Below are 17,500 nucleotides of genomic sequence, written 5' to 3'. Positions count from 1 at the left end.
ATGTTGGCATTAGCCAGGCCTCCCTCGCCCGCCTGCAGCTCGTACAGAACTCTGCTGCTCGTCTGCTAACACAGACCCGCAGACGTGAGCACATCACCCCTATTTTAGCGTCCCTTCACTGGCTCCCTGTGCGTTACCTAATCAATTTTAAACTCCTTTTATTTGTTTTTAAATGTCTAAACAACCTCGCGCCAACCTATCTCTCCGACCTCCTTCAGCCTTACTGCCCCACCCGATCCTTAAGATCAGCCGATCAGCTGCTGTTGACGGTCCCTGACACAAGGCTGAAGCTTAGAGGTGACAGAGCTTTCGCCATTGCTGCTCCCAAGCTCTGGAACGACCTACCCCTGAGTGTTAGACAAGCCTCCTCTCTTCCTGTTTTTAAATCTCTCTTAAAAACATACTTTTATTCCATGGCTTTTAACACTGAGTGATATCCATCCTGCAATGGCGCCCCATAATACACCTGCTGTGAACCTGTTTTTATGTTTTTATTTATTCTATTTTTATTTCTTTATCGTGTTCTGTTTGTGTTGTGTTGTTTGCTCGGTACTCGTTTTATCTTTTAACCTGTCCATTGTACAGCACTTTGGCTACCCCTGTGGTACATTTTAAATGTGCTTTATAAATAAAGTTGATTTGATTTGATTTGATGTATACATATATATATATGTTTATGTATATATATATATATATATATATATATATATATATATATATATATATATATATATATATATATGTGTGGGAAAAAAATCACAAGACTATTTCATCTCTACAGGCCTGTTTCATGAGGGGGGGTACCCTCAATCGTCAGGAGATTTGATTGAGGGTACCCCCCCTCATGAAACAGGCCTGTAGAGATGAAATAGTCTTGTGATTTTTTTCCCACACATACATATATTGCGCTCTACTACGGTATCGAGCACTATTTTTTGGATAACCTTATTAAGACATATATATATATATATATATACATACATATATATATATATATATATATATATATATATATATATATATTATATATATATATATATATACATATACTTGTATATATATAATATTTATCTATATATACACATATATGTCGATATGTATGTAGGTATATACAGTATGTGTATATAATGAATTAATGTGTATATAATGTGTATAGAAATGTATGTGTATATAATGTATATACGTATGTGTATATAATGTATATAAGTATATATAATGTACATATTTATATGTATATATATGTGTATATAATATATTTGTATAATATATGTATGCATATATGTATGTATATATACATGTTTATATGTATGTATAAATAAATGTGTGTATATGTATTTGTGTATATATGTATTTGTATATATATAAATGTATATATGCATATGTTTATACATAAATTATGTTTATGTATAAATGTACATATACAACATACATGTGTATATATATATATATATATATATATATTTTTTTTTTTAATACATGTATATACATGTATTAAAATATATGTTTATATATTTATACTTATGTGGTGTTTTCCCCTCCAGCAATCTGAGCAACAACAAGATCTCAGAGATCGAGGACGGAGCGTTTGATGGCGCCTCCTCGGCGACGGAGCTCCATCTGACCGCCAATCACCTGGAGTCCGTCCGGGGAAACATGTTCCGTGGCATGCAAGGACTCCGCATGCTGTGAGACTTTGTCACCTTTCGTCTTTGCACACCTGGCAACAACACTCTTAACCACTACACTCTTTGTTTTTACGTGTGTGTGTCCGTGTGTGTGTGTATCCGTGTGTGTGTGTGTGTGTGTGTATGTAGGATGTTGAGGAACAACAAGATCAGGTGTCTCCACAACGGCAGCTTCACAGGCCTGACCAACGTGCGTCTGTTGTCTCTCTACGACAACCAGCTGAGCGCCATCTTGCCTGGGACCTTTGACACGCTGCCCAACCTCTCCACTCTGTCAGTGACACACACACACACACACACGCACACACACACAGATATAGGAAGTTAAGGTATGTTTGGGACCGGAAAAAAACCTCAATCAACATAAGCACATATTACGACATACAAAACTTGAGGCTTGTGACGGATTCAAAGGTCTTTCACTACAATGGTCTCACTGGGTGTGCTTACTGCATGACCTTGCCAAGAAATGTTCCTGTGGTAACAGTTTTTTAAGAGAAATTGTATTTTGGAATTTCTGGAATTTTTCCAGTTCCTCAACCAACTTGGTTTTTTTGTCCTGACTAAGAGGAATGTTTTGACGGTGGAACAGTTGAAATGGGATGAGAAATGTGAAAGGTGTATTCAACCGAAAAACAGTTGGAAATAGGGTTACAAAAAACCCAGGAATTCCTGGAAATTTGTTGACAATGGAAAAATGGTAGTTTGAATGTCTAGGATGAGTTGAATGTGTTAAAAGTGGAATGGTGTGAATCGGTTGAAAAATGCGGGAACTGTGGACGTTTAGAAAATGGACAATTCATTTTGAATGGGGAAAATGTCCCTGGAAACCAGGCATTATTGGAAATCCAGGAATTTCTTTAAAGTTTTGAAGGAGAACACACAATTCCTGAATATGTTGAAGGTGGAATGGTTTGAATCGGTTCAACAATGTGGGAATTGTGGAAGTTTAAAAAATGGACAATTCATTTTGAATGGGAAAAATGTCTCTGGAAACAAGGAATTCCTAAAAATCCAGGATTTTTTTTTAATTGTCGAAGGAGGGCACACAATTCCTGAATATGTTGAAGGTGGAATGGTTTGAATCGGTTGAAAAATTTGGGAACTGTGGAAGTTTAAAAAATGTACAATTCATTTTGAATGGAGAAAATGTCCCTGGAAACAGAGAATTCCTAGAAATCCGGGAATTTTTTTACTTGTTGAAGGATTCTTTACAGTTTTGAAGGTGAGCACACAATTCCTGAATATGTTGAAGGTGGAATGGTTTGAATCGGTTGAAAAATGTGGGAATTGTGGAAGTTTAAAAAATGGACAATTCATTTTGAATGGGAAAAATGTCTCTGGAAACAAGGAATTCCTAAAAATCCAGGATTTTTTTTTAATTGTCGAAGGAGGGCACACAATTCCTGAATATGTTGAAGGTGGAATGGTTTGAATCGGTTGAAAAATTTGGGAACTGTGGAAGTTTAAAAAATGTACAATTCATTTTGAATGGAGAAAATGTCCCTGGAAACAGAGAATTCCTAGAAATCCGGGAATTTTTTTACTTGTTGAAGAATTCTTTACAGTTTTGAAGGTGAGCACACAATTCCTGAATATGTTGAAGGTGGAATGGTTTGAATCGGTTGAAAAATGTGGGAATTGTGGAAGTTTAAAAAATGTACAATTCATTTTGAATGGGTAAAATGTCCCTGGAAACCAGGAATGATTGGAAATCCGGGAATTTCTTTGCAGTTTTGAAGGTGAGCACACAATTCCTGAATATGTTGAAGGTGGAATGGTTGGAATCGGTTAAAAAATGTGGGAATTGTGGAAGTTTAAAAAATGGACAATTCATTTTGAATGGGAAAAATGTCTCTGGAAACAAGGAATTCCTAAAAATCCAGGATTTTTTTTTAATTGTCGAAGGAGGGCACACAATTCCTGAATATGTTGAAGGTGGAATGGTTTGAATCGGTTGAAAAATGTGGGAATTGTGGAAGTTTAAAAAATGTACAATTCATTTTGAATGGGTAAAATGTCCCTGGAAACCAGGAATGATTGGAAATCCGGGAATTTCTTTACAGTTTTGAAGGTGAGCACACAATTCCTGAATATGTTGAAGGTGGAATGGTTGGAATCGGTTAAAAAATGTGGGAATTGTGGAAGTTTAAAAAATGGACAATTCATTTTGAATGGGAAAAATGTCTCTGGAAACAAGGAATTCCTAAAAATCCAGGATTTTTTTTTAATTGTCGAAGGAGGGCACACAATTCCTGAATATGTTGAAGGTGGAATGGTTTGAATCGGTTGAAAAATGTGGGAATTGTGGAAGTTTAAAAAATGTACAATTCATTTTGAATGGGTAAAATGTCCCTGGAAACCAGGAATGATTGGAAATCCGGGAATTTCTTTACAGTTTTGAAGGTGAGCACACAATTCCTGAATATGTTGAAGGTGGAATGGTTGGAATCGGTTAAAAAATGTGGGAATTGTGGAAGTTTAAAAAATGGACAATTCATTTTGAATGGGAAAAATGTCCTTGGAAACCAGGAATTATTGGAAATCTGGGAATTTTTTTAAATTGTTGAAGGAGAGCACACAATTCCTGAATATGTTGAAGGTGGAATGGTTTGAATCGGTTGAAAAATGTGGAAATGGTGGAAGTTTGAAAAATGGCCAATTCATTTTGAATGGGGAAAATGTCCCTGGAAACCAGGCATTATTGGAAATCCAGGAATTTCTTTAAAGTTTTGAAGGAGAACACACAATTCCTGAATATGTTGAAGGTGGAATGGTTTGAATCGGTTCAACAATGTGGGAATTGTGGAAGTTTAAAAAATGGACAATTCATTTTGAATGGGAAAAATGTCTCTGGAAACAAGGAATTCCTAAAAATCCAGGATTTTTTTTTAATTGTCGAAGGAGGGCACACAATTCCTGAATATGTTGAAGGTGGAATGGTTTGAATCGGTTGAAAAATGTGGGAACTGTGGAAGTTTAAAAAATGTACAATTCATTTTGAATGGGGAAAATGTCCCTGGAAACAGAGAATTCCTAGAAATCCGGGATTTTTTTTTACTTGTTGAAGGATTCTTTACAGTTTTGAAGGTGAGCACACAATTCCTGAATATGTTGAAGGTGGAATGGTTTGAATCGGTTGAAAAATGTGGGAATTGTGGAAGTTTAAAAAATGTACAATTCATTTTGAATGGGTAAAATGTCCCTGGAAACCAGGAATGATTGGAAATCCGGGAATTTCTTTACAGTTTTGAAGGTGAGCACACAATTCCTGAATATGTTGAAGGTGGAATGGTTGGAATCGGTTAAAAAATGTGGGAATTGTGGAAGTTTAAAAAATGGACAATTCATTTTGAATGGGAAAAATGTCCTTGGAAACCAGGAATTATTGGAAATCTGGGAATTTTTTTAAATTGTTGAAGGAGAGCACACAATTCCTGAATATGTTGAAGGTGGAATGGTTTGAATCGGTTGAAAAATGTGGGAACTGTGGAAGTTTAAAAAATGTACAATTCATTTTGAATGGGGAAAATGTCCCTGGAAACAGACAATTCCTAGAAATCCGGGAATTTTTTTACTTGTTGAAGGATTCTTTACAGTTTTGAAGGTGAGCACACAATTCCTGAATATGTTGAAGGTGGAATGGTTTGAATCGGTTGAAAAATGTGGGAATTGTGGAAGTTTAAAAAATGTACAATTCATTTTGAATGGGTAAAATGTCCCTGGAAACCAGGAATGATTGGAAATCCGGGAATTTCTTTGTGGTTTTGACGGTGAGCACACAATTCCTGAATATGTTGAAGGTGGAATGGTTGGAATCGGTTAAAAAATGTGGGAATTGTGGAAGTTTAAAAAATGGACAATTCATTTTGAATGGGAAAAATGTCCTTGGAAACCAGGAATTATTGGAAATCTGGGAATTTTTTTAAATTGTTGAAGGAGAGCACACAATTCCTGAATATGTTGAAGGTGGAATGGTTTGAATCGGTTGAAAAATGTGGAAATGGTGGAAGTTTGAAAAATGGCCAATTCATTTTGAATGGGGAAAATGTCCCTGGAATCCAGGAATTATTGGAAATCCGGGAATTTCTTTAAAGGTTTGAAGGAGAACACAATTCCTGAATATGTTGAAGGTGGAATGGTTTTGATTGGTTGAAAATGTGGGAATTGTGGAAGTTTAAAAAATGGACAATTAATTTTGAATGGGGAAAATGTCCCTGGATACTGTGAATTCTTTGAAATCGGGGAATTTTGTTTTAATTGTTGAAAGAGAGCACACAATTCCTGAATATGTTGAAGGTGGAATGGTTTGAATCGGTTAAAAAATGTGGCAATTATGAAAGTTTAAAAAATGATTAGAATGTCCCAGGAAACTGGGAATTCTTGGAAATCCGGGCATTTTTTTTTATTGTTGAAGGTGAGCACACAATTCCTGAATATGTTGAAGGTGGAATAGTTTGAATCGGTTTAAAAATGTTGGAATTGTGGAAGATTAAAAAATGGACAATTAATTTGAATGAGGACAATGTCCCTGGAAACAAGGAATTCTTAGAAATCCCGGAATTATTTTTAATTGTTGAAAGAGAGCACACAATTCCTGAATATGTTGAAGGTGGAATGGTTTGAATCCGTTGAAAAAGTGGGAATTGTGAAAGTTTAAAAATTGATTAAAATGTCCCTGGAAACTGGGAATTCTTGGAAATCCGGGAATTGTTTTAAATTGTTGAAGGAGAGCACACAATTCCTGAATATGTTGAAGGTGGAATGGTTTGAATCGGTTTAAAAATGTTGGAATTGTGGAAGATTAAAAAATGGACAATTAATTTGAATGAGGACAATGTCCCTGGAAACAAGGAATTTTTAGAAATCCCGGAATTATTTTTAATTGTTGAAAGATAGCACACAATTCCTGAATATGTTGAAGGTGGAATGGTTTGAATCCGTTGAAAAAGTGGGAATTGTGAACGTTTAAAAAATGATTAAAATGTCCCTGGAAACTGGGAATTCTTGGAAATCCGGGAATTGTTTTAAATTGTTGAAGGAGAGCACACAATTCCTGAATATGTTGAAGGTGGAATGGTTTGAATCGGTTTAAAAATGTTGGAATTGTGGAAGATTAAAAAATGGACAATTAATTTGAATGAGGACAATGTCCCTGGAAACAAGGAATTCTTAGAAATCCCGGAATTATTTTTAATTGTTGAAAGAGAGCACACAATTCCTGAATATGTTGAAGGTGGAATGGTTTGAATCCGTTGAAAAAGTGGGAATTGTGAAAGTTTAAAAATTGATTAAAATGTCCCTGGAAACTGGGAATTCTTGGAAATCCGGGAATTGTTTTAAATTGTTGAAGGAGAGCACACAATTCCTGAATATGTTGAAGGTGGAATGGTTTGAATCGGTTGAAAAATGTGGAAATGGTGGAAGTTTGAAAAATGGCCAATTCATTTTGAATGGGGAAAATGTCCCTGGAATCCAGGAATTATTGGAAATCCGGGAATTTCTTTAAAGGTTTGAAGGAGAACACACAATTCCTGAATATGTTGAAGGTGGAATGGTTTTGATTGGTTGAAAATGTGGGAATTGTGGAAGTTTAAAAAATGGACAATTAATTTTGAATGGGGAAAATGTCCCTGGATACTGTGAATTCTTTGAAATCGGGGAATTTTGTTTTAATTGTTGAAAGAGAGCACACAATTCCTGAATATGTTGAAGGTGGAATGGTTTGAATCGGTTAAAAAATGTGGCAATTATGAAAGTTTAAAAAATGATTAGAATGTCCCAGGAAACTGGGAATTCTTGGAAATCCGGGCATTTTTTTTTATTGTTGAAGGTGAGCACACAATTCCTGAATATGTTGAAGGTGGAATAGTTTGAATCGGTTTAAAAATGTTGGAATTGTGGAAGATTAAAAAATGGACAATTAATTTGAATGAGGACAATGTCCCTGGAAACAAGGAATTTTTAGAAATCCCGGAATTATTTTTAATTGTTGAAAGAGAGCACACAATTCCTGAATATGTTGAAGGTGGAATGGTTTGAATCCGTTGAAAAAGTGGGAATTGTGAAAGTTTAAAAATTGATTAAAATGTCCCTGGAAACTGGGAATTCTTGGAAATCCGGGAATTGTTTTAAATTGTTGAAGGAGAGCACACAATTCCTGAATATGTTGAAGGTGGAATGGTTTGAATCGGTTTAAAAATGTTGGAATTGTGGAAGATTAAAAAATGGACAATTAATTTGAATGAGGACAATGTCCCTGGAAACAAGGAATTTTTAGAAATCCCGGAATTATTTTTAATTGTTGAAAGATAGCACACAATTCCTGAATATGTTGAAGGTGGAATGGTTTGAATCCGTTGAAAAAGTGGGAATTGTGAACGTTTAAAAAATGATTAAAATGTCCCTGGAAACTGGGAATTCTTGGAAATCCGGGAATTGTTTTAAATTGTTGAAGGAGAGCACACAATTCCTGAATATGTTGAAGGTGGAATGGTTTGAATCGGTTTAAAAATGTTGGAATTGTGGAAGATTAAAAAATGGACAATTAATTTGAATGAGGACAATGTCCCTGGAAACAAGGAATTCTTAGAAATCCCGGAATTATTTTTAATTGTTGAAAGAGAGCACACAATTCCTGAATATGTTGAAGGTGGAATGGTTTGAATCCGTTGAAAAAGTGGGAATTGTGAAAGTTTAAAAATTGATTAAAATGTCCCTGGAAACTGGGAATTCTTGGAAATCCGGGAATTGTTTTAAATTGTTGAAGGAGAGCACACAATTCCTGAATATGTTGAAGGTGGAATGGTTTGAATCGGTTGAAAAATGTGGAAATGGTGGAAGTTTGAAAAATGGCCAATTCATTTTGAATGGGGAAAATGTCCCTGGAATCCAGGAATTATTGGAAATCCGGGAATTTCTTTAAAGGTTTGAAGGAGAACACACAATTCCTGAATATGTTGAAGGTGGAATGGTTTTGATTGGTTGAAAATGTGGGAATTGTGGAAGTTTAAAAAATGGACAATTAATTTTGAATGGGGAAAATGTCCCTGGATACTGTGAATTCTTTGAAATCGGGGAATTTTGTTTTAATTGTTGAAAGAGAGCACACAATTCCTGAATATGTTGAAGGTGGAATGGTTTGAATCGGTTAAAAAATGTGGCAATTATGAAAGTTTAAAAAATGATTAGAATGTCCCTGGAAACTGGGAATTCTTGGAAATCCGGGCATTTTTTTTTATTGTTGAAGGTGAGCACACAATTCCTGAATATGTTGAAGGTGGAATAGTTTGAATCGGTTTAAAAATGTTGGAATTGTGGAAGATTAAAAAATGGACAATTAATTTGAATGAGGACAATGTCCCTGGAAACAAGGAATTCTTAGAAATCCCGGAATTATTTTTAATTGTTGAAAGAGAGCACACAATTCCTGAATATGTTGAAGGTGGAATGGTTTGAATCCGTTGAAAAAGTGGGAATTGTGAAAGTTTAAAAATTGATTAAAATGTCCCTGGAAACTGGGAATTCTTGGAAATCCGGGAATTGTTTTAAATTGTTGAAGGAGAGCACACAATTCCTGAATATGTTGAAGGTGGAATGGTTTGAATCGGTTTAAAAATGTTGGAATTGTGGAAGATTAAAAAATGGACAATTAATTTGAATGAGGACAATGTCCCTGGAAACAAGGAATTTTTAGAAATCCCGGAATTATTTTTAATTGTTGAAAGATAGCACACAATTCCTGAATATGTTGAAGGTGGAATGGTTTGAATCCGTTGAAAAAGTGGGAATTGTGAACGTTTAAAAAATGATTAAAATGTCCCTGGAAACTGGGAATTCTTGGAAATCCGGGAATTGTTTTAAATTGTTGAAGGAGAGCACACAATTCCTGAATATGTTGAAGGTGGAATGGTTTGAATCGGTTTAAAAATGTTGGAATTGTGGAAGATTAAAAAATGGACAATTAATTTGAATGAGGACAATGTCCCTGGAAACAAGGAATTCTTAGAAATCCCGGAATTATTTTTAATTGTTGAAAGAGAGCACACAATTCCTGAATATGTTGAAGGTGGAATGGTTTGAATCCGTTGAAAAAGTGGGAATTGTGAAAGTTTAAAAATTGATTAAAATGTCCCTGGAAACTGGGAATTCTTGGAAATCCGGGAATTGTTTTAAATTGTTGAAGGAGAGCACACAATTCCTGAATATGTTGAAGGTGGAATGGTTTGAATCGGTTGAAAAATGTGGAAATGGTGGAAGTTTGAAAAATGGCCAATTCATTTTGAATGGGGAAAATGTCCCTGGAATCCAGGAATTATTGGAAATCCGGGAATTTCTTTAAAGGTTTGAAGGAGAACACACAATTCCTGAATATGTTGAAGGTGGAATGGTTTTGATTGGTTGAAAATGTGGGAAATGTGGAAGTTTAAAAAATGGACAATTAATTTTGAATGGGGAAAATGTCCCTGGATACTGTGAATTCTTTGAAATCGGGGAATTTTGTTTTAATTGTTGAAAGAGAGCACACAATTCCTGAATATGTTGAAGGTGGAATGGTTTGAATCGGTTAAAAAATGTGGCAATTATGAAAGTTTAAAAAATGATTAGAATGTCCCAGGAAACTGGGAATTCTTGGAAATCCGGGCATTTTTTTTTATTGTTGAAGGTGAGCACACAATTCCTGAATATGTTGAAGGTGGAATAGTTTGAATCGGTTTAAAAATGTTGGAATTGTGGAAGATTAAAAAATGGACAATTAATTTGAATGAGGACAATGTCCCTGGAAACAAGGAATTCTTAGAAATCCCGGAATTATTTTTAATTGTTGAAAGAGAGCACACAATTCCTGAATATGTTGAAGGTGGAATGGTTTGAATCCGTTGAAAAAGTGGGAATTGTGAAAGTTTAAAAATTGATTAAAATGTCCCTGGAAACTGGGAATTCTTGGAAATCCGGGAATTGTTTTAAATTGTTGAAGGAGAGCACACAATTCCTGAATATGTTGAAGGTGGAATGGTTTGAATCGGTTAAAAAATGTGGCAATTATGAAAGTTTAAAAAATGATTAGAATGTCCCAGGAAACTGGGAATTCTTGGAAATCCGGGCATTTTTTTTTTATTGTTGAAGGTGAGCACACAATTCCTGAATATGTTGAAGGTGGAATAGTTTGAATCGGTTTAAAAATGTTGGAATTGTGGAAGATTAAAAAATGGACAATTAATTTGAATGAGGACAATGTCCCTGGAAACAAGGAATTCTTAGAAATCCCGGAATTATTTTTAATTGTTGAAAGAGAGCACACAATTCCTGAATATGTTGAAGGTGGAATGGTTTGAATCCGTTGAAAAAGTGGGAATTGTGAAAGTTTAAAAATTGATTAAAATGTCCCTGGAAACTGGGAATTCTTGGAAATCCGGGAATTGTTTTAAACTGTTGAAGGAGAGCACACAATTCCTGAATATGTTGAAGGTGGAATGGTTTGAATCGGTTTAAAAATGTTGGAATTGTGGAAGATTAAAAAATGGACAATTAATTTGAATGAGGACAATGTCCCTGGAAACAAGGAATTCTTAGAAATCCCGGAATTATTTTTAATTGTTGAAAGAGAGCACACAATTCCTGAATATGTTGAAGGTGGAATGGTTTGAATCCGTTGAAAAAGTGGGAATTGTGAAAGTTTAAAAATTGATTAAAATGTCCCTGGAAACTGGGAATTCTTGGAAATCCGGGAATTGTTTTAAATTGTTGAAGGAGAGCACACAATTCCTGAATATGTTGAAGGTGGAATGGTTTGAATCGGTTTAAAAATGTTGGAATTGTGGAAGATTAAAAAATGGACAATTAATTTGAATGAGGACAATGTCCCTGGAAACAAGGAATTCTTAGAAATCCCGGAATTATTTTTAATTGTTGAAAGAGAGCACACAATTCCTGAATATGTTGAAGGTGGAATGGTTTGAATCCGTTGAAAAAGTGGGAATTGTGAAAGTTTAAAAAATGATTAAAATGTCCCAGGAAACTGGGAATTCTTGGAAATCCGGGAATTGTTTTAAATTGTTGAAGGAGAGCACACAATTCCTGAATATGTTGAAGGTGGAATGGTTTGAATCGGTTTAAAAATGTTGGAATTGTGGAAGATTAAAAAATGGACAATTAATTTGAATGAGGATAATGTCCCTGGAAACAAGGAATTCTTAGAAATCCCGGAATTATTTTTAATTGTTGAAAGAGAGCACACAATTCCTGAATATGTTGAAGGTGGAATGGTTTGAATCCGTTGAAAAATGTGGGAATTGTGAAAGTTTAAAAATTGATTAAAATGTCCCTGGAAACTGGGAATTCTTGGAAATCCGGGAATTGTTTTAAATTGTTGAAGGAGAGCACACAATTCCTGAATATGTTGAAGGTGGAATGGTTTGAATCGGTTGAAAAATGTGGGAATTTTGGAAGTTTAAAAAATGGACAATTCATTTTGAATAGGGAAAATGTCCCTGGAAACTGGGAATTCTTGGAAATCCGGGAATTTTAAAAAATTTGTTGAAGGAGAGCACACAATTCCTGAATATGTTGAAGGTGGAATGGTTTGAATCAATTGAAAAATGTGGGAATTGTGGAAGTTTAAAAAATAGACAATTCATTTTGAATGGAGAAAATGTGCCTGGAAAATGGGAATTCTTGAAATTCCGGGAATTTTTTTTTTAAGTTGTTGAAGGTGAGCACACAATTCCTGAATATGTTGAAGGTAGAATGGTTTGAATTGAATTCCGGGAATTTTTTTTTTTTAAGTTGTTGAAGGTGAGCACACAATTCCTGAATATGTTGAAGGTGGAATGGTTTGAATTGGTTGAAAAATGTGGAAATGGTGTAAGTTTGAAAAATGGCCAATTCATTTTCAATGGGAAAAATGTCCCGGAAAACCCGGAATTCCGGGAAATCTGGGAATTTTTGGAATTTGTCAAGGGAAAGCCCGCGATTTCCCAATAGGCTGAACAGTTTGAAGTTGGAACGGTTTGAATCGGACGAAAAATGTGGAAGGGCGAGCAGACACGTTCCAATGGCTTTCCATTCCAACTCTAAAATGTATCATAATTTCGCCTTGCAGAGCGGAAAGCTTCTCCAAAATGTTATCCGATTCGCTTCAAAGCCACAACAGTGTGAGTGCGCACATCCCCGCCCATCCGTCAATCACTTGTGGTGGCTTTGGTACCTTAAAGGTCTGCCAGCCAAAGAAGACCAAGAAGCAAACGCAGGCGATATGAGGGAGAGGGGAGGAAACGTGTGGGCCTTGGTTGAGAGCCAGGAAGACAAGTAGACGCTGTTAACCCTGCATCCGTCCTCACAGGAACCTCTTGTTAACGCTGTTAACCCTGCATCCGTCCTCACAGGAACCTCTTGGCCAATCCTTTCAACTGTGACTGTCGCCTCTCCTGGTTTGGGGCGTGGCTTCGGAGCCGGCGAATCGTGACCGGCAATCCTCGCTGCCAAGGCCCCGCCTTCCTGCGGGAGATCCCTCTGCAGGACGTGGCCGTGCCAGACTTTCGCTGCCAAGACCTTGGTAAGAATCTCCCACATCATGTTAGGTTTCCTCTTGAACACAGGTGTCACACCCAGGGCCCCGGGGCCACATCTGGCCTGCTTGGTCATTTAATCTGGCCTGCAAAGTCATTTCATTTTGGCCGTGTAAGTGTAAGTGGGATATTTCCCAGTGGTCTTGAAGGCAGCACTGGACTGTTCAAGTGTAAGTGGGATATTTCCCAGTGGTCTTGAAGGCAGCACTGGACTGTTAAAGTGTATGTGGGATATTTCCCAGTGGTCTTGAAGGCAGCACTGGACTGTTCAAGTGTAAGTGAGACATTTCCCAGTGGTGTTGAAGACAACACTGGACTGTTAAAGTGTAAGTGGGATATTTCCCATTGGTCCTGAAGGCAGCACTGGACTGTTCAAGTGTGTGTGGGATATTTCCTTGTGGTCTTGAAGGCAGCACTGGACTGTTCAAGTGTGTGTGGGATATTTCCCTGTGGTCTTGTAGGCAGCACTAGACTGTTCAAGTGTAAGTGGGATATTTCTCAGTGGTATTGAAGGCAGCACTAAACTGTTAAAGTGTATGTGGGATATTTCCCAGGGGTCTTGAAAGCAGCACTGGACTGTTAAAGTGAAAGTGGGATATTTCCCAGTGGTGTTGAAGGCAACACTGGACTGTTAAAGTGAAAGTGGGATATTTCCCATTGGTCCTGAAGGTAGCACTGGACTGTTCAAGTGTGTGTGGGATATTTCCTTGTGGTCTTGAAGGCAGCACTGGACTGTTCAAGTGTGTGTGGGATATTTCCCTGTGGTCTTGTAGGCAGCACTAGACAGTTCAAGTGTAAGTGGGACATTTCCCAGTGGTCTTGAAGGCAGCACTAAACTGTTAAAGTGTAAGTGGGATATTTCCCAGGGGTCTTGAAAGCAGCACTGGACTGTTAAAGTGTAAGTGGGATAATTCCCAGTGGTCTTGAAGGCAGCACTGGACTGTTAAAGTGAAAGTGGGATATTTCCCAGTGGTCTTGAAGGCAGCACTGGACTGATCAAATGTAAGTGGGATATTTCCCAGTGGTTTTGAAGGCAGCACTGGACTGTTCAAGTATATGGGGGATTTTCTCAGTGGTCTTGAAGGCAGCACTGGACTGTTCAAGTGTATGTGAGATATTTCCCAGTGGTCCTGAAGGCAGCACTGGACTGTTAAAGTGAAAGTGGGGTATTTCCCAGTGGTCTTGAAGGCAGCACTGGACTGTTCAAGTGTATGTGGGATATTTCCCAGTGGTCTTGTACGCAGCACTGGATTGTTCAAGTGTAAGTGGGATATTTCCCATTGGTCCTGAAGGCAGCACTGGACTGTTCAAGTGTGTGTGGGATATTTCCTTGTGGTCTTGAAGGCAGCACTGGACTGTTCAAGTGTGTGTGGGATATTTCCCTGTGGTCTTGTAGGCAGCACTAGACGGTTCAAGTGTAAGTGGGACATTTCCCAGTGGTCTTGAAGGCAGCACTAAACTGTTAAAGTGTAAGTGGGATATTTCCCAGGGGTCTTGAAAGCAGCACTGGACTGTTAAAGTTTAAGTGGGATAATTCCCAGTGGTCTTGAAGGCAGCACTGGACTATTAAAGTGAAAGTGGGATATTTCCCAGTGGTCTTGAAGGCAGCACTGGACTGATCAAATGTAAGTGGGATATTTCCCAGTGGTCTTGAAGGCAGCACTGGACTGTTCAAGTATATGGGGGGTTTTCTCAGTGGTCTTGAAGGCAGCACTGGACTGTTCAAGTGTATGTGGGATATTTCCCAGTGGTCCTGAAGGCAGCACTGGACTGTTAAAGTGAAAGTGGGGTATTTCCCAGTGGTCTTGAAGGCAGCACTGGACTGTTCAAGTGTATGTGGGAAATTTCCCAGTGGTCTTGTAGGCAGCACTGGATTGTTCAAGTGTAAGTGGGATATTTCCCATTGATCTTGAAGGCAGCACTGGACAGTTATAGTGTAAGTGGGATATTTCCCAGTGGTCTTGAAGGCAGCACTGGATGTTCAAGTGAAAGTGGGATATTTCCCAGTGGTTTTGAAGGCAGCACTGGACTGTTCAAGTGTAAGTGGGATATTCCCCAATGGTCTTGAAGGCAGCACTAAACTGTTAAAGTGTAAGTGGGATATTTCCCAGTGGTCTTGAAGGCAGCACTGGACTGTTCAAGTGTAAGTGGGATAATTCCCAGTGGTCTTGAAGGCAGCACTGGACTGTTCAAGTGTATGTGGGATATTTCCCAGTGGTCTTGAAGGCAGCACTGGACTGTTCAAGTGTAAGTGGGATAATTCCCAGTGGTCTTGAAGGCAGCACTGGACTGTTCAAGTGTAAGTGGGATATTTCCCAGTGGTCTTGAAGGCAGCACTGGACTGTTCAAGTGTATGTGGGATATTTCCCAGTGGTCTTGAAGGCAGCACTGGACTGTTCAAGTGTAAGTGGGATATTTCCCAGTGGTCTTGAAAGCAGCACTGGACTGTTCAAGTGTAAGTGGGATATTTCCCAGTGGCCTTGAAGGCAGCACTGGACTGTTCAAGTGTAAGTGGGATATTTCCCAGTGGTTTTGAAGGCAGCACTGGACTGTTCAAGTGTAAGTGGGATATTTCCCAATGGTCTTGAAGGCAGCACTAAACTGTTAAAGTGTAAGTGGGATATTTCCCAGTGGTCTTGAAGGCAGCACTGGACTGTTCAAGTGTAAGTGGGATATTCCCCAATGGTCTTGAAGGCAGCACTAAACTGTTAAAGTGTAAGTGGGATATTTCCCAGTGGTCTTGAAGGCAGCACTGGACTGTTCAAGTGTAAGTGGGATAATTCCCAGTGGTCTTGAAGGCAGCACTGGACTGTTCAAGTGTAAGTGGGATATTTCCCAGTGGTCTTGAAGGCAGCACTGGACTGTTCAAGTGTAAGTGGGATAATTCCCATTGATCTTGAAGGCAGCACTGGACAGTTATAGTGTAAGTGGGATATTTCCCAGTGGTCTTGAAGGCAGCACTGGATGTTCAAGTGAAAGTGGGATATTTCCCAGTGGTTTTGAAGGCAGCACTGGACTGTTCAAGTGTAAGTGGGATATTCCCCAATGGTCTTGAAGGCAGCACTAAACTGTTAAAGTGTAAGTGGGATATTTCCCAGTGGTCTTGAAGGCAGCACTGGACTGTTCAAGTGTAAGTGGGATAATTCCCAGTGGTCTTGAAGGCAGCACTGGACTGTTCAAGTGTAAGTGGGATATTTCCCAGTGGTCTTGAAGGCAGCACTGGACTGTTCAAGTGTAAGTGGGATAATTCCCAGTGGTCTTGAAGGCAGCACTGGACTGTTCAAGTGTAAGTGGGATATTTCCCAGTGGTCTTGAAGGCAGCACTGGACTGTTCAAGTGTAAGTGGGATATTTCCCAGTGGTCTTGAAAGTAGCACTGGACTGTTCAAGTGTAAGTGGGATATTTCCCAGTGGCCTTGAAGGCAGCACTGGACTGTTCAAGTGTAAGTGGGATATTTCCCAGTGGTTTTGAAGGCAGCACTGGACTGTTCAAGTGTAAGTGGGATATTTCCCAATGGTCTTGAAGGCAGCACTAAACTGTTAAAGTGTAAGTGGGATATTTCCCAGTGGTCTTGAAGGCAGCACTGGACTGTTCAAGTGTAAGTGGAATAATTCCCAGTGGTCTTGAAGGCAGCACTGGACTGTTCAAGTGTAAGTGGGATATTTCCCAGTGGTCTTGAAGGCAGCACTGGACTGTTCAAGTGTAAGTGGGATAATTCCCAGTGGTCTTGAAGGCAGCACTGGACTGTTCAAGTGTAAGTGGGATAATTCCCAGTGGTCTTGAAGGCAGCACTGGACTGTTCAAGTGTAAGTGGGATATTTCCCAGTGGTCTTGAAGGCAGCACTGGACTGATCAAATGTAAGTGGGATATTTCCCAGTGGTCTTGAAGGCAGCACTGGACTGTTCAAGTATATGGGGGATTTTCTCAGTGGTCTTGAAGGCAGCACTGGACTGTTCAAGTGTATGTGGGATATTTCCCAGTGGTCCTGAAGGCAGCACTGGACTGTTAAAGTGAAAGTGGGGTATTTCCCAGTGGTCTTGAAGGCAGCACTGGACTGTTCAAGTGTATGTGGGATATTTCCCAGTGGTCTTGTAGGCAGCACTGGATTGTTCAAGTGTAAGTGGGATATTTCCCATTGATCTTGAAGGCAGCACTGGACAGTTATAGTGTAAGTGGGATATTTCCCAGTGGTCTTGAAGGCAGCACTGGATGTTCAAGTGAAAGTGGGATATTTCCCAGTGGTTTTG

The 17,500-nt window shown here is 38.4% G+C and overlaps 1 protein-coding gene across 1 annotated transcript in view; it reads left to right on the top strand.

Moving 5' to 3' along the window:
* LOC133621877 (slit homolog 1 protein-like) overlaps positions 1-17,500 on the top strand; it is a 134,299-nt gene that overhangs the window by 79,863 nt on the left and 36,936 nt on the right. Inside the window, exons 18-20 of the mRNA XM_061984299.1 lie at positions 1,542-1,685; positions 1,815-1,958; positions 13,070-13,239. Coding sequence (XP_061840283.1) covers positions 1,542-1,685; positions 1,815-1,958; positions 13,070-13,239 — 458 coding nt within the window. The remainder of the gene's footprint in view (positions 1-1,541; positions 1,686-1,814; positions 1,959-13,069; positions 13,240-17,500) is intronic.

Source organism: Nerophis lumbriciformis, linkage group LG25, assembly GCF_033978685.3.
Source record: "Nerophis lumbriciformis linkage group LG25, RoL_Nlum_v2.1, whole genome shotgun sequence".
In the NCBI taxonomy this organism is placed as follows: domain Eukaryota; kingdom Metazoa; phylum Chordata; class Actinopteri; order Syngnathiformes; family Syngnathidae; genus Nerophis; species Nerophis lumbriciformis.
The sequence above is the reverse complement of the archived record's forward strand: the minus strand, read 5'-3'. Positions and strand labels throughout refer to the sequence as shown.